This window comes from Vombatus ursinus, unplaced genomic scaffold (genome assembly GCF_900497805.2).
Source record: "Vombatus ursinus unplaced genomic scaffold, bare-nosed wombat genome assembly UNPS02014774.1, whole genome shotgun sequence".
Classification (NCBI taxonomy): Eukaryota; Metazoa; Chordata; class Mammalia; order Diprotodontia; family Vombatidae; genus Vombatus; species Vombatus ursinus.
The window spans coordinates 18,191,799-18,210,837 of NW_020954552.1; the positions used below are offsets into that span (position 1 = coordinate 18,191,799).

At 37.9% G+C, this 19,039-nt stretch overlaps 1 protein-coding gene across 1 annotated transcript in view; it reads left to right on the top strand.

Annotated features, from left to right (window-relative positions):
* Nucleotides 1-19,039, top strand: part of MCCC2 (methylcrotonoyl-CoA carboxylase 2) — an 83,319-nt gene that overhangs the window by 40,743 nt on the left and 23,537 nt on the right. The window contains exons 9-13 of the mRNA XM_027864322.1: nt 8,055-8,154; nt 8,842-8,937; nt 11,263-11,335; nt 13,942-14,018; nt 17,913-17,979. Coding sequence (XP_027720123.1) covers nt 8,055-8,154; nt 8,842-8,937; nt 11,263-11,335; nt 13,942-14,018; nt 17,913-17,979 — 413 coding nt within the window. The remainder of the gene's footprint in view (nt 1-8,054; nt 8,155-8,841; nt 8,938-11,262; nt 11,336-13,941; nt 14,019-17,912; nt 17,980-19,039) is intronic.

Here is a 19,039-nt window from a genome sequence, read left to right on the forward strand (position 1 = left end):
ATGGTGCAGTGCTAACCTTGGAGAGAGCACTTTCATTTGAGAAGGCAGATTGCAAGGGAAGTGAGAGTGAGGTGAGAAAGTAGAGGCAACAAGTGATAGACAGCTGTACCTAGATGATAGCCCTTTGGTGAGTCCATCTTTCACTCAGATGTCAAATTTTCTTAAAATGTTGATCTGATGTTACCCTCTTGTGCAGTAAGTTCCAGTGGTTCCCTCGCACCTTCAGGCTCAGATATAAAATCCTCTGTTTTGTGTTCAAAACCCTTCTTATACGTTACTCACCCCCATGTACTCTTAGATCCAGTGACACTGGCCTCCTTGCTGTGTCCAGTACAAGACACTCCCTCCCCTTTCTCAAGATATTTTCACTGACTGTCCTCCATGTCTGGAATTCTTTCCTCCTGACTTCCCTGGCTCTCTCCACATCCCAACTAAGATGCCACTTTTTGTAATAGGCCTTTTCTGATCCCCCATAATACTGGTGCCTTTCCTCTTGATTATCTCTAATTTAATATAGATCTAAATCTATATACCTATGTCTTATTTGTACATAGTTGTTTATTATTTCCCTCATCAGATTGTGAGCTCCTTGGGAGTAAGGACTGTCTTTTGACGTTCTTTATGTCTTCAGTGCTTGGTACCGTGTCTGGTACATAGGGGGTGCTTGTTGACTGAAAGGAAGGATGATGATAGCTTGAGAGATTGATTAGGATCAAATGAAGGTTTTCTAAGGATGGGGAAGGGCTAGGCATGTTTGCAAGTAGTAGGAAAAAGGCACTGGAGAAGGAGAGATTGAAAGAGTGATTGAAAGTTAAGGAGAGAGGACAAAAATCACAGGGGCAATGTGTGAGAGGAGACAGGAGGGGATGTTATCAGGAGTAGAAGGCTTGGCATTTACAAATAGAAAGGCTATCTCTCTAACACTGGAGCAAAAGAGTAGAGAACAGGGAATAACGTGGAGGTGATTTTTCTTTTAGTGAAATATTTATTTAGTGAGATTCTCTGCCAGGAGGGACTGGTGGGGAGCTTGAGTCAAGAAGAAAAGGTTTGGAATAGCTGCTGAGAGGACAGGTATATAGCAGTGAGGGCCAAGTTGAGATTATATAACACAAATTTTTAGTGGACTCAGCACAGATATATAATTCCCCCCATTAGTGGATGGAAGGAGCACTCTAGAGTTGGGATTTGGAAAGAAATGAGGGGCAGTAGGACAAGAGCAGAGGAAAATTTTAACTTGAACTGGTTAACTATAGGGTCAAAATTTTGTGGGTAGAAAAGTGAGGCCAGAGCAAGGGTGATGGCCTGTGAAATTAGAGGGGGTGGAATGACTGGAGATTGCAGTGACACTGAAGAATAGGTTTGGGGTGGTGGGGGATTACACAGGGAATAGTGGAAGGATAGATTGTTATGATCAGATAGAGGAATATAGGATATTATATGTTTATATATATATAATATATATATATATTATATATATTTATATATTATATATATATATTTCATTATATATAATGAAAGATGGAATATGTTTGTTGTGATGAGATTAAGAGCATTATCATTCCTGTATTGAACTGCATCCTAGTGAAAGTACATCACAGGTGTTGAGGTAAACGGTGAAAGTAAGATTGTATTTGAGGGGGCATCAACATGTAAATTGAAGTTTCTAATTATAAGGGTGGTGATTGCATAACTTCTTGAGAAAGGATAAAGAATGATCTGAAGGCCAGTAGATAGTGGCTACCAAGATACAGTAATATGTGTAAATGGAATGAACATCAAAGGAGGAGAGATTCCAGAGTGATGGTAGAGGGCGAAGAGTCTGAAAATAGCAAGAAAAGCAAATAGAATGCCTCCTCTTCCTCCTGGTTCAGTATGTTGAGAGGCTTCTTGAAGGCATATCCATGGCGCAGGATGCATTATCTTCCAGGGGCAGGGTGGGGAGGGGAAGCCAATTTCCCATGATTGCAGGGGGGTAGAAGGAACTTGAGAAGGACAGGTCTAATATGAAGGACAGTTTGTTGCCCATAGAATGTGGGTTCCATAAGGCACAATGGAAGAGAAGGTAGAGTGTGATAGAGACATGGGAGAGAATGGGCTGACATGGATAAGTATGAGAAGAAAGGAGAGCCAGAGAAAGGAATTTCCGTCTAGGTAACCTGAAACTCTTAAGGAATAAAAGAATAAAAAAGGCTTTATTTAGCACTTGGCATTTGCTGTTCTAGGCGCTGGGGATATAAACAGAAAAAACAGGACAGTCCTTGATCTCAGGGAACTGCAGTTTAATTGGGGGGATTCAACACATAAAAGAGAGCTAAGCTCCGAGGTGGATGGAAAGGCCCAGGAATTCTAAGGGTACATCAGCAGGACAGATGACAGCTGCCCAGTGTTTGGAGGACATTGAGGGAGGTAACATAGTAAATTGTTAGGTTGCAGGACAGGTGGTCATTCTTGGTGGTTTTCCATCTCACTGTAAGAACTAGAGTTAGTGACTAACAAGCTTATCCAAATGGTGTGAGCAGCTGCTCTTCCTGCCTAGCTGCCCCACAGAGTTTGAGCTGCTTGGGGTTTGGAAGGGGGATAGAGGAAAGGTAAGGGGGAAGAATGTTCCACTGCTCACTCAGTTTCTTTAGACAGGGTCAATTTTCTGAATCAGGAATTTTGAGTGGAGTAAGACAGTACATTGTCACATCCTTTGCAGTAGCAATAATACTGTTGATTTGATTGTCATTCCATGCACAAGAGATGGAAAAGTGGTACCTGGGGAGCCATAGGGCATGTCAAAAGTATGGACCATTCAAATAAAAGGGATGCTTTGGTTAAGTTATTCATCCTGTAGTCATCATCCAGGTCAGCTGCATCAGAGCTCAATGGAATATGGAGTATGTTCTCTCTAGTCCTATAGTACCTCTTCTATTCTCCAGGATCTTCAAAAGATAATTGATAGTGCCTCAGCAATTTCATCTGCCAGTTTTTTTCAGTATTCTGGGATGTGATTTGTCTGAATCTGGTGACTTGAATTCATCAAAAGCAACCAGATACTATCTTTCATTCTTTGCATGTTTTGGATTTCAGTTCCATGTCTGCTGTTTTTGTCATCCTTAGTTACTTGTCCTTGATTCCATTTTCTGTATGTATCTTCTAAAAATCTAAATTGGTCAGTGAGTTCCTTATGTATTCACATTGATCTCTTTAAACAGCTCTTCCTCTTCTTCCTCACTGAAGTGGTTTTTATTTTTAGAATTTCATCCTTGTTTGGGTATGGTGGTCTTTGTTGCTGGGGAGGCCAGGGCTAATGGATCCCTTAGGAGTTCTAAGCTAAAGTAGGATTAAAGCCAATCAGGTGTCTACACTGAGTCTAGCACCAGTATGGTGAGCCTTTTGGCGGGGAGGGCCACTAGGCCCCCAAAGGAGGGCTGAAACAGTTCAGATTGGAAAGTTAAAGCATCCTTGTTGATCTGCATTGGGATGAGGCCCATGAGTAGCTGCTGTAGTTTCAGCTTGAGTAAGATATAGAAATCCATTTCCTCCCTTCCCTCCTACTCTTTTCCCCCACAAAAAAACCCCAAAATCATTTCTGAGAACTCAGCTCTCCTGGAGTAACTTTCTGTGTGGAATTTTGGGCCATAGGGTCTTACTTATCTTGTCTCTAATTTCTTGACATCGGTTCTCCAAAAGCACAGGATGTTTGTCAGACTGTGTCCCACTTTTTTCTCCTTTAACAAATATCTAAAATGAGGTAATCGTTTCCCCTCAAAGGTTCTTACAATTTCTACTTCAGCAGAGTTCTTTGTTGGTAAGACAGTCAGGTACTAAACAGTAGTTCCCTTGTTACTTGTTTTACCTTTGGAAGGATAACATAGGTTAGGTGTGATAGCTAGTTTGGGCCTGGGGGGCTTAATCTCTCCCTTTCCAGTCTGTCCTTTATATAGCTGCCAAAAGGATGTTCCTCAGGTTCATGTATTCCCATGTCATTCTCATGCTCAAGAATTTCCAGTGGCTCTCAGTTGCCTCCAGGAAAAATACCAACTTGTAATTTGTTTGGCATTTGGATAGACCATTTGCAACCTGGCCCCAACCCATTTTTTTCAGCCTTGTTGTATATTCCTTTTTTTTACCCCCTGTATAATGTAACCAAACAAACCTGCTTGCTGTTCCCCATACTGGAAACTCCCATCTCCTATTTCCATCCCTTTGCACAGGCTGTCCCCCATGCCAGAAATGTACTCCTTCTTTAGCTCTGATTTCTAGAATCCTTGACTATTTTAAAGCTCAACTTGTATCACTTGTGTCAGCATGTGGGATACCTATCCTGATTTTCCCCATGATACTTTTCTCTCCCCAGGAAGTTAGTTTGCATTTGCTTTGTGTGTTCCTTTGTTCTTATTTACCTTTGTTCGTATTATTTTCCCCATTGGAGTTTTTCCATACTGTTTTTCCTCAATGCTCCTTCAGAGTAGGGATTGTTTTCAATTTTGCTTTTGTATTCTCTTTGCCTGTCACAACAGTAGGTACTTAATAAATGCTTGTGGAATGAATGTATTTATGTTTGATCTGAAAGGCAATAGGAGGTTATTTTGGGTCCTTGAGCAGGGAAGGGATGTTGGGGTAAAGATAAGCACTTAATGGCTGTGTAGACTTCATTAAGGATCTGAATCTGTTTTCCACATCTGTATAGTGTGATGATACTTGCCTGCTTCATTGGGTTTTTGAGGTAATTTATATGAATTGGGGAAAGCTCTATATAAATGTGTTATTTTTAACATAAAAAAGTAGACATACTATGACTACTACCTCCACTATCACCACTGCTGCTGTGGTTACCTCTTCTTGTTGAAATGGTTCCAAGTTCTGGGGAGGAGGGCATTTTGGTACACTTGAATGAGATGCTTCTAGATAGGGGTATATGCCCTTTAAAAATGACAAACTGACGCTGTTACACTAACACTTTGAACCTTGTGATGTTTCTGTTTCTTCTTTTTAAGCTGCATATTTCTGCCTTTTCTGTCAGTCACCACCCACAAGGAGGGTGACAGAGAGGCTTGGGTAAAAATTCAGAATAAAGTATTTCAGTCTTTCCAAGTCTTTTCTCCTCATGATAGCACCGATAAATAGTAGGGAAACTTCACAAAAATGTATTTGACACTTGGATTTGGAAAAGATTTCTTTGTTTAGCTGTAGTGATTCAATAATTATGGGCTATTTGTGTGACAGTATTGCAGGCACATATTGTAAAACAAGATGTTAGAGCAGCCCAGTTCTCAAAAATGTGTCGCTAGGTTCAGTCATTTCTTACAGATCAGTAATCATGAGAATTTAGAATACTGGTGATATGATGGTGCTCATAGTATGCAAAATAGAATGAAATATCCCTTTCTGATACACTTCTTTTCAACTGTACAGATAGGTTTATTTTTGGGGAGGCAGGGTTGCTGGTTGCTGCTCCAAGTCTGAGGATGGGTGAGATACTTGATGTGTCTGAAATGACAAACTATAAAAACTGGAACTTGAAGAATAGTCTAAGAATACCACAATTGCCACACTGATATTGACTTTTTAACCCACTCTATTAAGGCAAAAATAGAGATATCTTAATTTCAGTAGAGCATGTTCGGAAGGGTTCTCGTAGTCTCTTGGAATGCTGAAATTTCTTTTGGTATCTTTTACTAGAATTTTTCTTAGTCCCAAGCATATTTTACTGTTGCTTCCTAGGTAATAGAGATGTGTCTTCTGTAATTGGAATTTTTTTTTTTTTGGTAAGGCAATCAGGGTTAAGGCCCAGGGTCACACAGCTGGCAGCTAGTAAGTGTCAAGTGTCTGAAGCAGGATTTGAACTCAGGTCCTCCTGACTTCAGAGCCAATGCTCTATCCACTTCACTGCCTAGCTGCCTCTTGTAATTGGAATTTTAAAAAATCATTTAACTCAAGTAACGTTTATCAAGATTTAGGTTTGAGGTGCCTAGGATGATTAAGTTTTTAAAAAAGTAAATAAAACTTGTTGATATCTTTTGTTGTTATATCACATTTGTTTTTGAATATATTCTTCTCTTCCTCCCCTACGAAGCAAACTATGGGGTCATCAGTTTTTAAAAGCACCCCAAAACAAAGCAGTGTATTATAGTACAGAAGGACATATAGGGGGAACTGGGATATGAGTCCTTAATCTGTCATTTTCTTTATGATCTTAGAATAAGTTATTTCTTTGTCTTACTTTTCCCATTGGTTGAGTGTGGATACTACTACTACTGTGCATAACTAGTAATTTTAAAGTAATTATGTAACACTTTTACTCTCATGTACGTTATTCTATATACATTAAAGAAAGATAGTTTTTTAAATTAGGGTATTTGATAGCTCTCCAATCAGTGTTCCAGTAATCTATGTCACATTAACCAGTTAATCAACAAGCATTTATTAAGCACTTAATATATGTCATGTACTATGCTAGGAGCCAGATAACAGAAAAAATGAAATAATTCCTTTCCCCTAGTAACTTATATTATATCCCTTAGATGATTTGAATCATGGGAAAGGTACTATGGTCAGACCTCAACTTTCATGGGGGTAATGTTCCTAGAAAATAGCACAAAAGTAAAAATGTGAATGTTGTTATATTGACCTTATGGGAAATAGAGTGTTGGGTTCACGCAACTACGAAAACCTGTAATCTTTTGCTAGTTGCTGAAAATACACTTTCCTGCATACAGTTCTTTATAACAGAACATTAATTCTGATATGTACTTTTCCTAACACAGTAACTATGAAATAACTCATAAAATGCAGTACATAAAATAAAAATGGTAACATACAAACCTTTTTCCTCATTATTAATTCCCAAGAATTCTGTGAACTTTTGTGCTAACATCTCAATGAAAAAAATTGATTTCAGACAATATTCACTTTTCATACACCTGAAATCTACAGTATCATAATACTGGGCTGCAAATAAAATTTTTAAAACTAAAATATTTTTTAGTCCAAATCTTACCTTCTACTATGTCAGATGGCAGTGTGAGGTCATTGTATTATATACTATCCTGCTGGCTGTCCTCTGAAAACCAAGGGAGGGGTTGCTGGGACTTTACTCACAGTTGTTAGCAGATACTGAGACTGGTGAGGTCTTGACATTACCTTAGAGTCCAAAGGACTTGTACTGTACTTGGGAGCATAATGGCAACACAAAACATGAGTTTTAAAGTGAAGCCATGAAAATATGCAACGAATGCTGGGGGAGCTTTTTACAATGGTAGGGTGAACAAGACCAGAGAAGTGCCTGGTGGATACCAGCTGCCCCACAAATTTGCACGTATCGTGTCTCTCAATTTTTTCTCTACTGCACCTAACCGTAAATGTGTGCAGTTGCCAACGTGAAAAGGTTAAATGCATGGACGTTGAGGATATATGTGGATGCCAAAGTTTGTCATGCAGTATTTATTGCCCACGTGGGCACCACAGCTCCAGGAATCAAAGCTGTCTCACTAAGAAAACTTGGCCCACACCATGGATTTTTATTCCAATTAACTGTACCCCTCTCACTACCCATTCTCCGCCCAAAATATCTGAAGTAACCCTAACCTATAATAGTTATTTGTTATTTTCTTTTCCATTGTATCAGTCCATAATAGTCTACTTTTGGTCTATGGGGTAGCTGTAATAGGAGCTGAACAAGTCTGAACAAATACAGTAGACCAGGGTCCCTTAAGGATCCAGGCTTGGCGATCTTGATCAAATTGGCCAGCTTTGATTATGAGTGTACTGCCTGGAGTATAGCTGCTCAGAGCCAGGCCTGCATTTCAGATTTCTGTCTTAGGGAGCCATCTTTGTATACCTTTCCAGTATTCCAGTTCCTCTAGGAACTCTAAACATATTATAAAATTAGTCATATCCAAAAAAACTCCCATAACTTAACACTGATTTCATTTATTATGATGCAAGTATTCAGATGATCTAGCCTTAATTTTGGTGCTTCATGTTAGATGGGGAAAGATGTGTGGTGGTGAGATGTTTAATTCCTTCTTTGTTTTCTGTTGCCATTTTGAATTTATTTTATTCTGTAGAAAGTCTGGAGTAACTGATCACTATGCTTTGGATGACAGTCATGCACTTCACTTGGCAAGGAAAGCTGTGAGGAGTCTAAACTATAGGAAGAAATTAGAAGTGAGTATATGATTTTTTCCCCTTAAAAATCAGCTTTATTGATGCCTTTTGTTTGTGCAGTAGTCTTTTCTGGATATTACCCTCCCTCCCATTCACCCCTAAACAAACACTGTGAGCTTTCCCTTGTAACAAAAGGTAGGAAACCCCGCTCACACAGTGGCTATATCTGAAAGTGTATGTAACATTTTACTGTTGTAGTTCCCTTCTCTACTGAAAGGAGATTTGGGCCAAGGTTCCTTTTGTTATTCCTTTCATTTGCACTGATATAGTATGTTATTATTAGGTAGTACTCCCTTAAGCTGTCTGACTACAAACTGGCATTTTAGCTAGAAAATATTTTATTGTCTTCTTTAGGTTGTCAGATTGATGACAGCATAAAGTAGCATCTGTGTTTTCTTTAGGTTCTTTCAGAGTATAGTTCAGGTGATACTTTTTATAGGAAACTTCTCCTTATCCCCACAAGTATTAGCATTCTCTCTTCCTTGAAATAATTTCTGTGTACTTGTGTACTTCTTGAAGACAGGGATGGTTTTTATTTTTGTCTTTGTATCTCCAGAACATAGGATAGTTCCTTGAACTATTGGTATGGTATGGTATGGTGGCCATGTTATGTTAGTGCCTAATAAGTGTTTGTTGAATTTAATTAAATTGAACTTTGGTTAATATAACTCTATTAAATGATTATAGGTGACAGTAGAACCTTCTGAAGAGCCTTTATTTCCTCTAGATGAGGTATATGGAATAGTTGGAGATAACCTCAAGAGGAACTTTGATATCCGAGAGGTATGACTTTTTGGTTTTGGTCATCTTATCTTGCCCAGGCTAGAAGTGCAGCAGTCACTCACAGACCCAATCTCACAATTGATTGTCATGGAATGATCTTCTCCATTTATAATCTGGGCCCTGATTCTCCTCTTCTTAGCAGCCAGGTGTCCATCTCCTCCCTTTTCCTTCCCAAGAGCTTATTATCTTGGAGCCAGACATAATGCAATCACCCAGTAGGCTTGAACCCTACTGCATCTCAGGGTTCTTGTACTCATGTTCTCCTTGCCTCAGCCCTGCCCCACACATAGCAGGGATCACAGGCACCAGCATGGCTGGCCTAGATATGACTTTAAATTGAAGTGGAACTATAATATAACCTGTCTAAATGAATAAAAAAGTAAATTCTTGTAAGAGAAACAAAAGTGTTTTAAAATATACATCTAAAGACAGGGAAGAATTAAAATGTATTTAAACTTTTTGGCCATTGGTTGGCAGGTGTGTCAGGAAGGAACCGCAGGTAAGGGCACAGTTTTATAATTCATGTATCATTGTTACATTTTAAATGTCCACAGAAACAAAAAAAAAATCATAGTTATTGTATATCTGTGCTTGGTTGGGGACAGGAATAGTTTGATTGTTCCTAAGGAAGCTTTACGTTTTCGGTAGACATCAGAGATGGCCTAAGAGCAACTTTACAGTTTTCAAAGGTGTTTTTTCCCCCCTTGTGTTGCTATTTTGGTAAATAGTTTAAATGCCAATGTGCCATTAGAAGAGGTTATATTTTAAACTGCATTGCGTTTTGGATGTTGCCAAAGCTACAGGTCAATATCTAAATCTTCTCTAATGTAGATTGGTGACTTTTCCAACGAGTGCATATGGCATGTAATACTTAGTATCTTCCTTCATTTTTATAACTAGTATAATTTATTCTATAACAACATTATTCCAAAGACTCCAGATAAGTTTGCCTTAAAAATAAATAAAAATAGGATTTTCTATAACTCTGTCCTAGGGACCTTTACAGACTTTAAATGAGAACCATGGATGTGAACCAAGGGTGACCACAATTTAAAGGGTGCTGATAGCATTTATATCCCATAGCTTAGAAACAGCTGAGTTTAGATTCTAGTTTAACCAAAAAAAGTATATTAGTTAAAATAGGAACCTGCTGGTTTCTTTTCCTTGACTGAGGAACCCCATGAAAGCTCTTCCTTGACCCTCTCCGCCTCGTATATCCCTTCTCACCACTGCTGCTTGGGACCACTGTCTTACGGTCTCTGGCCTGCTCCTGCAGAACCTTGTGTTCCAAGGTGTTTCTTCCTTTCTTCTCAGTTTGTCTTAAAAAGTTAATTTGAGGTAGCATTTTGTCTTCTGACCCCTTGTTTGGAGTGCTTTGCCCTGTGCCCCTGAATGGCTAGTTATCATTCTAATTAAACCCTGGATTTCCCACTCCTGTGTGTGCTCATACTGTTCTCCATGACTGGAATGCCCTCCCTGTGCCCAATTTCTATCTAATGTAAACCTGTCCATGCATCATGGTCTCATCCAAAATGCTGCCTCCTGATTACTGTCCACCAAAAGTAATCTTTCTTTCCTGTCTCACATTGTTTGTGAACTCATATTCAATTCTGCACCATGGTTCTTTGTGTACATTTGCTAGATGATATGTTCCTCAAGAGCAGGGTCAGTTGTCTTTCTTCTATCTTTGTATCTCCCCCAGCATCTTTCACACTGTTTACTGATTAAAGGACCATGTCACTAAGATCAAAATGATTACCTAGTTTATCCTTGACGACAGACCACGGTTATAACTACTGTAAAATATATTTTGGACTAGGCCATGAAACATGGGCTGGATTGCTGTAGTTGGAGAGAATTCTAGCTACAGAGAAAGGTGTGAGCGAGGGCGTGGGAGTGGGAAAAGTTCTGGATGATATGTAATCCTTTTTTACTAGAGTGCAGATTATTTAACTGGGTTGGAATGTGAATTAGGGCTGGAAATGTTAGTTGAGCTTAGTGCATCTGGGAGCTGAGATTGCCTAAAGATCTCGAGATAAATGTTTGAGCACTGACTTTCTCTGACATATAGTTACAAACAGGAGTCCTGACTTATCCTTTGTAGGCATGGTTCTTATTTATGACAAAAGAAAACAAGAATGGCCGGAGCACACTGAATGCGCAAGATGAAGCTGCGGTGATTGGGTACCTCTGTAGAGGGTGCAGTGAATCTGGGAAAGTGACAACTTCATTGTGAATCTTTTTTTCCTTCTCACTTAAAAATAACCTGAACATGATTGTTAAAAAATTTCTCTGTCATAAACATTTTATCTTTTCTTCTTCTAGGTCATTGCTAGGATTGTGGATGGAAGCAGATTTGATGAATTTAAAGCCCTCTACGGAGATACCTTAGTCACAGGTATTCTTAAGGGTTGAATGTATAGAAATTTCTCTGTTTTGGAGATGAGAAGTAAAACTAAACCTTTAGATTTTCTTCAAGTATCTGGATGATGAAGTAGACTCCATAGTCACTCTGATAGCATCCTGAGTGTTTTTGTCACTGTATTGAAATGCTGGAGTCCATAGAGTCAATGGATGAAGGAACCATCTGTGGCTAGATGACTTTCTGGGACAAGAGTAAGGAAGGAGAGGAAGAAGGAGTTTGTGGCTGCCTGCCCATCATCAGCATGTGGAATTCATAACTCCTTAGCTAGTTCTCTAGGGTGCTATGTATGGTAGATAGATTGTGTGCCCTGGGCAGTGAGCACAGTCTGAAAAGCAAATAAGGTATTTCTGAAAGTTGTTTTCAAAGAGTGAAATATTAAATCTGGTTTCTAATGTAGAAAAATGTCTAAATTGAATGCTAGATTCAAAATGACAAAAAACAGAACCTCAAATATAATGTATAAAGCTTGAACCTGAAATGGCTAATGAGAAAATTGCATTTCTCTTTAGAAACTAGGTTAATATCGAGCACAAATCTAGATGAAGAAATAATGACACTTATATTTCAGGTTAAATCTTAATTCTTACCAACTTTAAGGTAGAGAAGGGAATTCACTCTGAAAATGGGATTTGAACTTTTGTACTTAAATGACTAATCTCTATTAATATTTGAACAGATAAGTTTTACCAGTGCATTGACTCAAACTAATTTTTGAACAGTATATGCCCTGATTGCTAAGCAGCCAAAATAACATTCAGAGCTCTTTCTTCTTTATTGTAGGTCATAAGCAATTGGACATGTTTTTCTCAATTTTTGTGGGTTGGAACAAGTTCAAAAGAGATTTCTACAATACTCTTTGGACCATTTATTCTTTTTCCCTGTTTCCTTGCTTTCTTTGGTGAATTTATCTTGTTGGTTAGAGTAGACTAGATAGCAAGCAGAGTGTTAGTTATGGCTTAAACTAAGGTTGGGAATAAAACATCGAGGATAGCTATCATTTATACTTTAAGGTTTGCAAGGTGCTTTATAAATATTATCTCATTTTATCCCCACAATAGCCCTGTGAGCTAGATATTTTACAGAAGAGGAAACTAATGCAAGTAGAGGTTAAGTGACTTGCCCAGGGTCTCATAGCTAATAAGTGTCTGAGGCCAGATTTGAACTCAGGTTTTTCTGACTCCAGATCCAGCATTCTATTTACTGTGCTACCTAGGTAAGTGTAAGTAACTACCATACTGGTCTTTTATTTTTTACCGAAGTGAAGTAAATATCTATTAAAAACAAACAACTCACTTCTAATAATGTTAAATCATTAGCAACCACCCCTCCCAAAACAAAACAAAACAAACACAAAAAGTCTAAGTATGAGGTGTCCTGTTTTGCCTATTTATTTCATAATCAGTTTAATTTGATACTCAGTGTTATGGTCTCTTCCCATCTGGGTTTTATACAGTAGAAGTTCTAGATTAATATTGAATTTTTTGTATTCATGGCTCTGAAAGCTGTAGTACTTGCAGGGCCTTTGGGTCATTTGCCTCTTTAGGTTTTCAAAATAGTTAGCCTTTTTTTTTTCCTGGAACAATGTAAGGCATCTTGCTTTGGGGGAGAGAGAGGGGTGTGTGTGTGTGTGTGTGTTTTGTTTTTTAGTTCAGCTTTACTTTGTTTTTGCCTGTAGCAATTCTTTGTGGCAACCTTTCAGCAAGATTTTCGCTGCAGTGAATCTTTTCTCAGCTAAGTTCCTTTTCTTAGGGTAAATTTGCTTCTTACCCAGCTTGACTTTCCACCAGCTTTTTCAAAATAATATCTTTAAGCAGGTCATTTGGATAGGAAAAAAAAACCGATATAATTGATTAAGCTGCTTTTAAGCAGGTACTTAAATGAAGAGGGTGACTGTAGTTTGGCTTTTAAAGAGCCAGGCTTATTTTAGTACCAAACCAACTTGGGTTTATCTAAATCAGCTATTTAAGAATTGTCACACATAAGTAAAACAAATGGATTTTTTCCCCCTAGGTAATGTGACTATTGAAAAACAAAGCTAAAACAGAGAAAAAATTTTAAAATCTGGGTAATAAAGATGTGACATTGACTTTTGCTGAGCATTAGACCCGTGGTTTCATTGGTACAGGGAATTTCTGGTGAGGAAATTGTAAGGGCCAAAGATTTTCACCTTCTCTACAATATCTAGTTTTAGAGAATTACCTGAGACAATTGCACCGAGAGGTTAAGTAATAAGCCCAGGGTTAATGGCAAGTATGTGGCAGAGATGAAACTTAAACCTGGTCTTACTGGGTTGGAGGCTTGGTCTCTATCTGCTATGCCTTGGACACTTATGACCTGTGTGACCCTGGGCAAGTCACTTAACCTCTGCTTTAATCCACCAAAGAAGGAAATGACAAACCACTCCAGTAACCTTGCCAAGAAAATCCCATGCTCCAGGGGGTCACAAAGAGTTGGACACAACTGACTGACTGAACCACAGCAACTGTTTCATGCTACTTCTCTCTTTCTCATTATCTGTATCGTTGAGCAGATGTGTTTGTTTGTTATCAGAAATAAATATCACTTAATGTTTTTTTAAGGGTTTGCTAGAATATTTGGCTACCCAGTGGGAATTATTGGAAACAATGGTGTTCTTTTCTCAGAATCTGCAAAGAAGGTAAGTAATATGTAAAAGATTATCAAGATTTTCTTTCAATTTTAATTTAGTATTGCTAACTTTGGTTTCTTTTTTTAGTTGTTTTTTTTGTGCTAAACCTAACAAACACTAAATAAAATGAGCTTCTCTTTATACACATAGGAAAAAAGATTATATGTAAAACTGAAAATACTTTATGTACAGTTTGCTTTTTTAAAGTATTTAATAAATTTCACAGATAACTTTCAAAACTATTCTGTTTGTCTTTATCACTTATTTTGAAAGTCAAATGTGGAAGTAAAACAGATTGAAAGAAAAGACTTTAAAACATTCATTTTCTCATCTGGTTTGGTATCTGTTATACCCATGAAAGAACTCAGCAGGTGCATTGGCAAGCAGGATTATTTGGTTGTGTGTATATATTTTAGGATCACTTTTTAACATGGTTGACACTAAATATGACACCAAATGAAGTAGTCAAACCTGCCTGCAACGCTGTCTGAAAGAAAATAAATCAGTACACCCACTAGTTCTTGGGAAGTCCTCACAGAAGACTTGAGAGCATAAGTGCTATTGAAGATGGATGCGTTTTCTTTGAATATTTTTTTCCAATTTCATGTAAAAATAATTTTTAACATTCTTTTTAAAATTTTGAGTTCTAAGTTCTCTCCTCCCTCCTCTTCCCTCTCCCTGAGAAGGCAAGCAATTTGATATAGTTTATAAATACAATCTATCATTGTTGTTGTTCAGCTGTGTCCAACTCTTCATCACATACTGGAGTGGTTTGCCATTTCTTTCTCCAGCTCATTTTACAAATGAGGAAACTGAGGCAAACAGGGTTAAGTGACTTCCCCGGGATCACACAGCTAGTAAGTGTCTGAGGCTGCATTTGAACTCAGGCCATCCTGACTCCAGGCCCAGCACTCTATCTTCTGCACCACCTACTTGCTCCATATGCATTTTCAGCTAGCATATGGACAACTTGTCTTGCATCACAGTCTCACTCTCTGGTGCTAAGTGCAAATCAGCTCATATCCAAAACCTTGTTGCTGATACAGATTTCTATGCTTAATTATTTTTCTGACCTTCTGTGAATTTCTGGACTAGAATCCAGTTTTATAATTTTGGGGAAGTGGGGAAACAATGGGGATGGTATTGAAGCTGTGATTTTTAAAAAATGGAAAATGATGTCGTATAGTGAAAAGAGTACTAGGTTTGAAGTCAGGACCTGGATTCATATTTTGCGTCTGACACCTATCTCTATGTGAAGTTGAGCAAGTTGCTAAACCTCTTTGGGCCTCAATCCGTTTTCTTCTCTGTAAAATGAGTGAGTTAGATTTGGTGACTTCTGAAGTCTCTCCCAGCGCTAGATATAGGATGATTTTTAAAAGAAAACCAACCTAGTATGTGAATCATCTCTATCTCTTCTAACCTTGGATCTGACTTCTGACTTCACTGTCTCTTTCTCACCTGAATACATGCAAAAAGGATCCACATATCCCCAATTTTTTATATTATTTTTTCTCATCCACAAATGAATGAGCAAGCAATACAAAGTGAGGATGTGGGTTAACTGATATAAATAATTCTGATCGGTAACCTCTGGTTGTAGTAAAGCTTGAGGAGTCCTACCCTCCAGTAGCTGGTTACTAAGTAACAAGTACCAGAATGACATAACAGTAAGTAATCTTCCACAGAACAAAGCAAGGTAATCGGGAAAGTAAACAGATTGGAGAAGGCTTTGGGGGATGAATTTGGAAAGGAATTAGGGTTTGCTGAGACGACAGTTTCCAAGGTGCCATCTTTTATGTTAGGCAGTACTGCTTGTGTCCTCTCTAATACCTTCAATGTCATAGAGTTACCCTTTGCTCCTGTGGGGGTTAGGAAGACAAATAAAACAGTTCTTGCTTTCAAAAGCTTAGAATCAGAGAATGATAGGAGAGGTACATGGGTAACTATAATAATTATAGGTCACATTTCTATAAGGCATTTTTCTCACAACAACAATCCTGTAAGTTCAGTGATAGAACTAGTATCATGTCCGTTTTACAGATGAGGAAACTAAGGTCCCCAAATTAAGAGACATGTTCAACAGCTGCAGCTAATGTCAGAGACAGGACTCAAACCTAGGTTTTCTGATTCCTAAGTCTTCTTATAATCTAAGGTATAATATGTTTGTTAAGTACATAAGAGAGGTATAAACAAAGTGTATGAGTTTAGAAGGGAGAAATCACTTTTGGTTACTTGAATCAGGGAAAATACTATGGAAGAGCTGGCATTTGAGTTAGGCCTTGAATGATATGTTGGATTTCAACTGGTAAAATTGGTGAAAGAAAACATTTCATGGTGTTTGGGAGGTTTGAGATGTGTTTATAGATCATTGAGTAGTCCAGGTTGGCTGGAATGGATAGGGCATCAAAGAGAATAACATGAGATGAGGCTGGAAAGGTAAAATGTGAGGCTTTGAATGCTAGGCTAAAGCTTTTGGATTTTATTTCGTACGTAGCTTAAAACTATTAGAAGCTTTTGAGCAGAGGAGTTATATGATGTATACTAAGAAGATCATTCAGGACTCTGATGCCATGAGCCACCATGATTTCCAAGGACTGATGGTAAAGGATACCTCCCACCTCTCAGTAGCAATGTGGTGAACCATGGGTATGAAATGAGGCATGGATTTTCAGATACAACTAGTGTGTAGTAGGGGTAGGGGAGAAATCATTAGGAAGTGAACTGATGTTTTTAAAAAAACTTATCAATAAAACACAAGGAAGAAAGATTAATCTAGCATTGATATGTAGAATGGGTTAGTGGGAAGAAAGATTGGAGGCAGGAGAACCAGTTAGGGGGCCATTGCAAATAGCACAGACCTGAGGTAATGAGATCCCCAAATAGGTTGGCGACAGTGTGAGTAGAGATGTTGCTGAAGTAGAATCAACGTGACTTGGCAGCTGATTGGATATGGGAAGTGAGGGAGAGGGAGGAATCAGAGATGACTGAGGTTTCAGATCTGTTAACTAGGAGAATATTGGCACCATTCACAGAAATATTGAAGTCAGAAGGAGAAATAGATTTGGAGGGGGGAGAGCAGGTATGATTTTGGACATGTTGCTAATTTTTCCATATCACTTTAAAATATGGAGGCACGCCATTAAAGTTATCAGGCTTTGGGTATCGTGATTCATAGAAGTTTACTAGGAAGGACTTTATATATCATTCAGTGAGATATGTGGTTACTTGTGATGGTAGGCACTTTATGTAGAAATGTTCTGTAGACCAGGAAAGTGTTGTATAGGTGAAAAAGCTGGTGATAATTGGTTTTGTCCCGGTCAGTAACTTGATTAGTTAGTTACAGGGGTTGGGAAACTTCTGTCACCTGTTTTTGTATAGCCCATAGCTAAGAATGGTTTTTACATTTTTAACTAAAGTTTTATTGCATTTAAAAATGTAAAAAACGTTCTTAGCTTGTGGCCAGATGCGGTATGGGCTAGTTATTTTTACACAAAAACACTCATCTAGCTCTCAACAAAAAGATAAAAAAAAAAAATCTCTGTTCTGTAGCCATGGACTTTATCTCCAGTAGTCCAGATGTCTGGCAAATGTATATCATATGTTGTAAAGGTGGCTGTTAGAGAGCATAGATGACTGAGGTCAGTTTCATTAGCAACATCAGAAAAAGAGCACAAAGCATATATCTTACTGCTAGTGGATTAATAGCCGTATTGTTATTGATATGCTGTTAAATTTGATAAGCAAGGTGGAATTATTTTTTGTCTTTTTTCCTAGGTTGTCCTGTTTTGTTTTGGAGGAAGCATAGTAATGTATTTGCAATCATGATTTAATTGTAATTAATTATAATCACAATTAAATATATTATAATTATATTCTAAAAATTTTTTTTCCCTCTTCTTACAGGGAACTCACTTTATTCAGTTATGCTGCCAAAGAAAGATTCCTCTTGTGTTTCTTCAGAATATTACTGGTGAGAAAATATCTTGATTGGTTTTGATGATTTGTTATAGTCTTTATTCAAGGAAAAACACTTTCTACCTGAATCTCAACTACTTTAAGGAATCAACCTATGTGGTCTCTCCTGTCCATTGTGAATGCTTGAATTGCAAATCATTCAGCAAGCATTTAGTAAGCTTCTGCTGTGTGCCAGAACTTGTGCTATGTCCTCAGATACAAAGACAAAAATAAAGCAGTCCCTGCCCTCAAGGAGCTACATTCTTATTGGAGGAGACATTTACATAAATAAATATATACAAAAAATATAGATGTGTATGTATATATATAATGTATATAATATAAATGTATATATAAACATACTTTTTGTATATATCCTTTTAATATATAAATATGTATTTTATATATATATACATATATATATACACACATAGATATATAAATTGTGTATGTATGCACTTATAGTGTATCTATGTGAATTTGTGGAGTAGGGGGCAGGAAGGAGGGCACAAACAACTGAGGAGATGAGAACAGGCTTCATGTACACAACATGCATGAACAGCCAGTGCTGGTGCCCCCATCTCTCCATTCCCACTGAGGCTGCTTTTCTTACTCCTGCATTTTCTAAATAGCAAAACAGCTTCCTTGATCTGGCAATCCCTGTTGGTGCTTGGTGTGGGGGAGGCACTGTGACTCCCAGAGTTCTTGTGAGGCTCAAATGAGATAATACTTGTAAAGTGATTAGCCTAGTACCTGGCACATACTGGCACTTAATAAATGTTTGTTTCCTTCCTTCTTTCTCTGGGAGTAACTTAGAAACTTTATTCCATTTGTGAGCTATAAAGTTAACCTAATCATGATTAATAAGCTTAAGTAGTGCTGTGGGGGAGGAAGAATAGATATGTGTCAAGGAAAAGGAATGCTGTCAGTTTTTAATTTCATGAGTCATAATTAAAGAACTACCAATATCAACCTTTTGGTAGTTCTTAAAAGTGCCTAGAAGTTCCCTTAAGAATGTCTATGAAAGTCTCCATCTCTTTTGTTCTTTTTTTTCTGTTCTTCTTTTTTAAAATTAA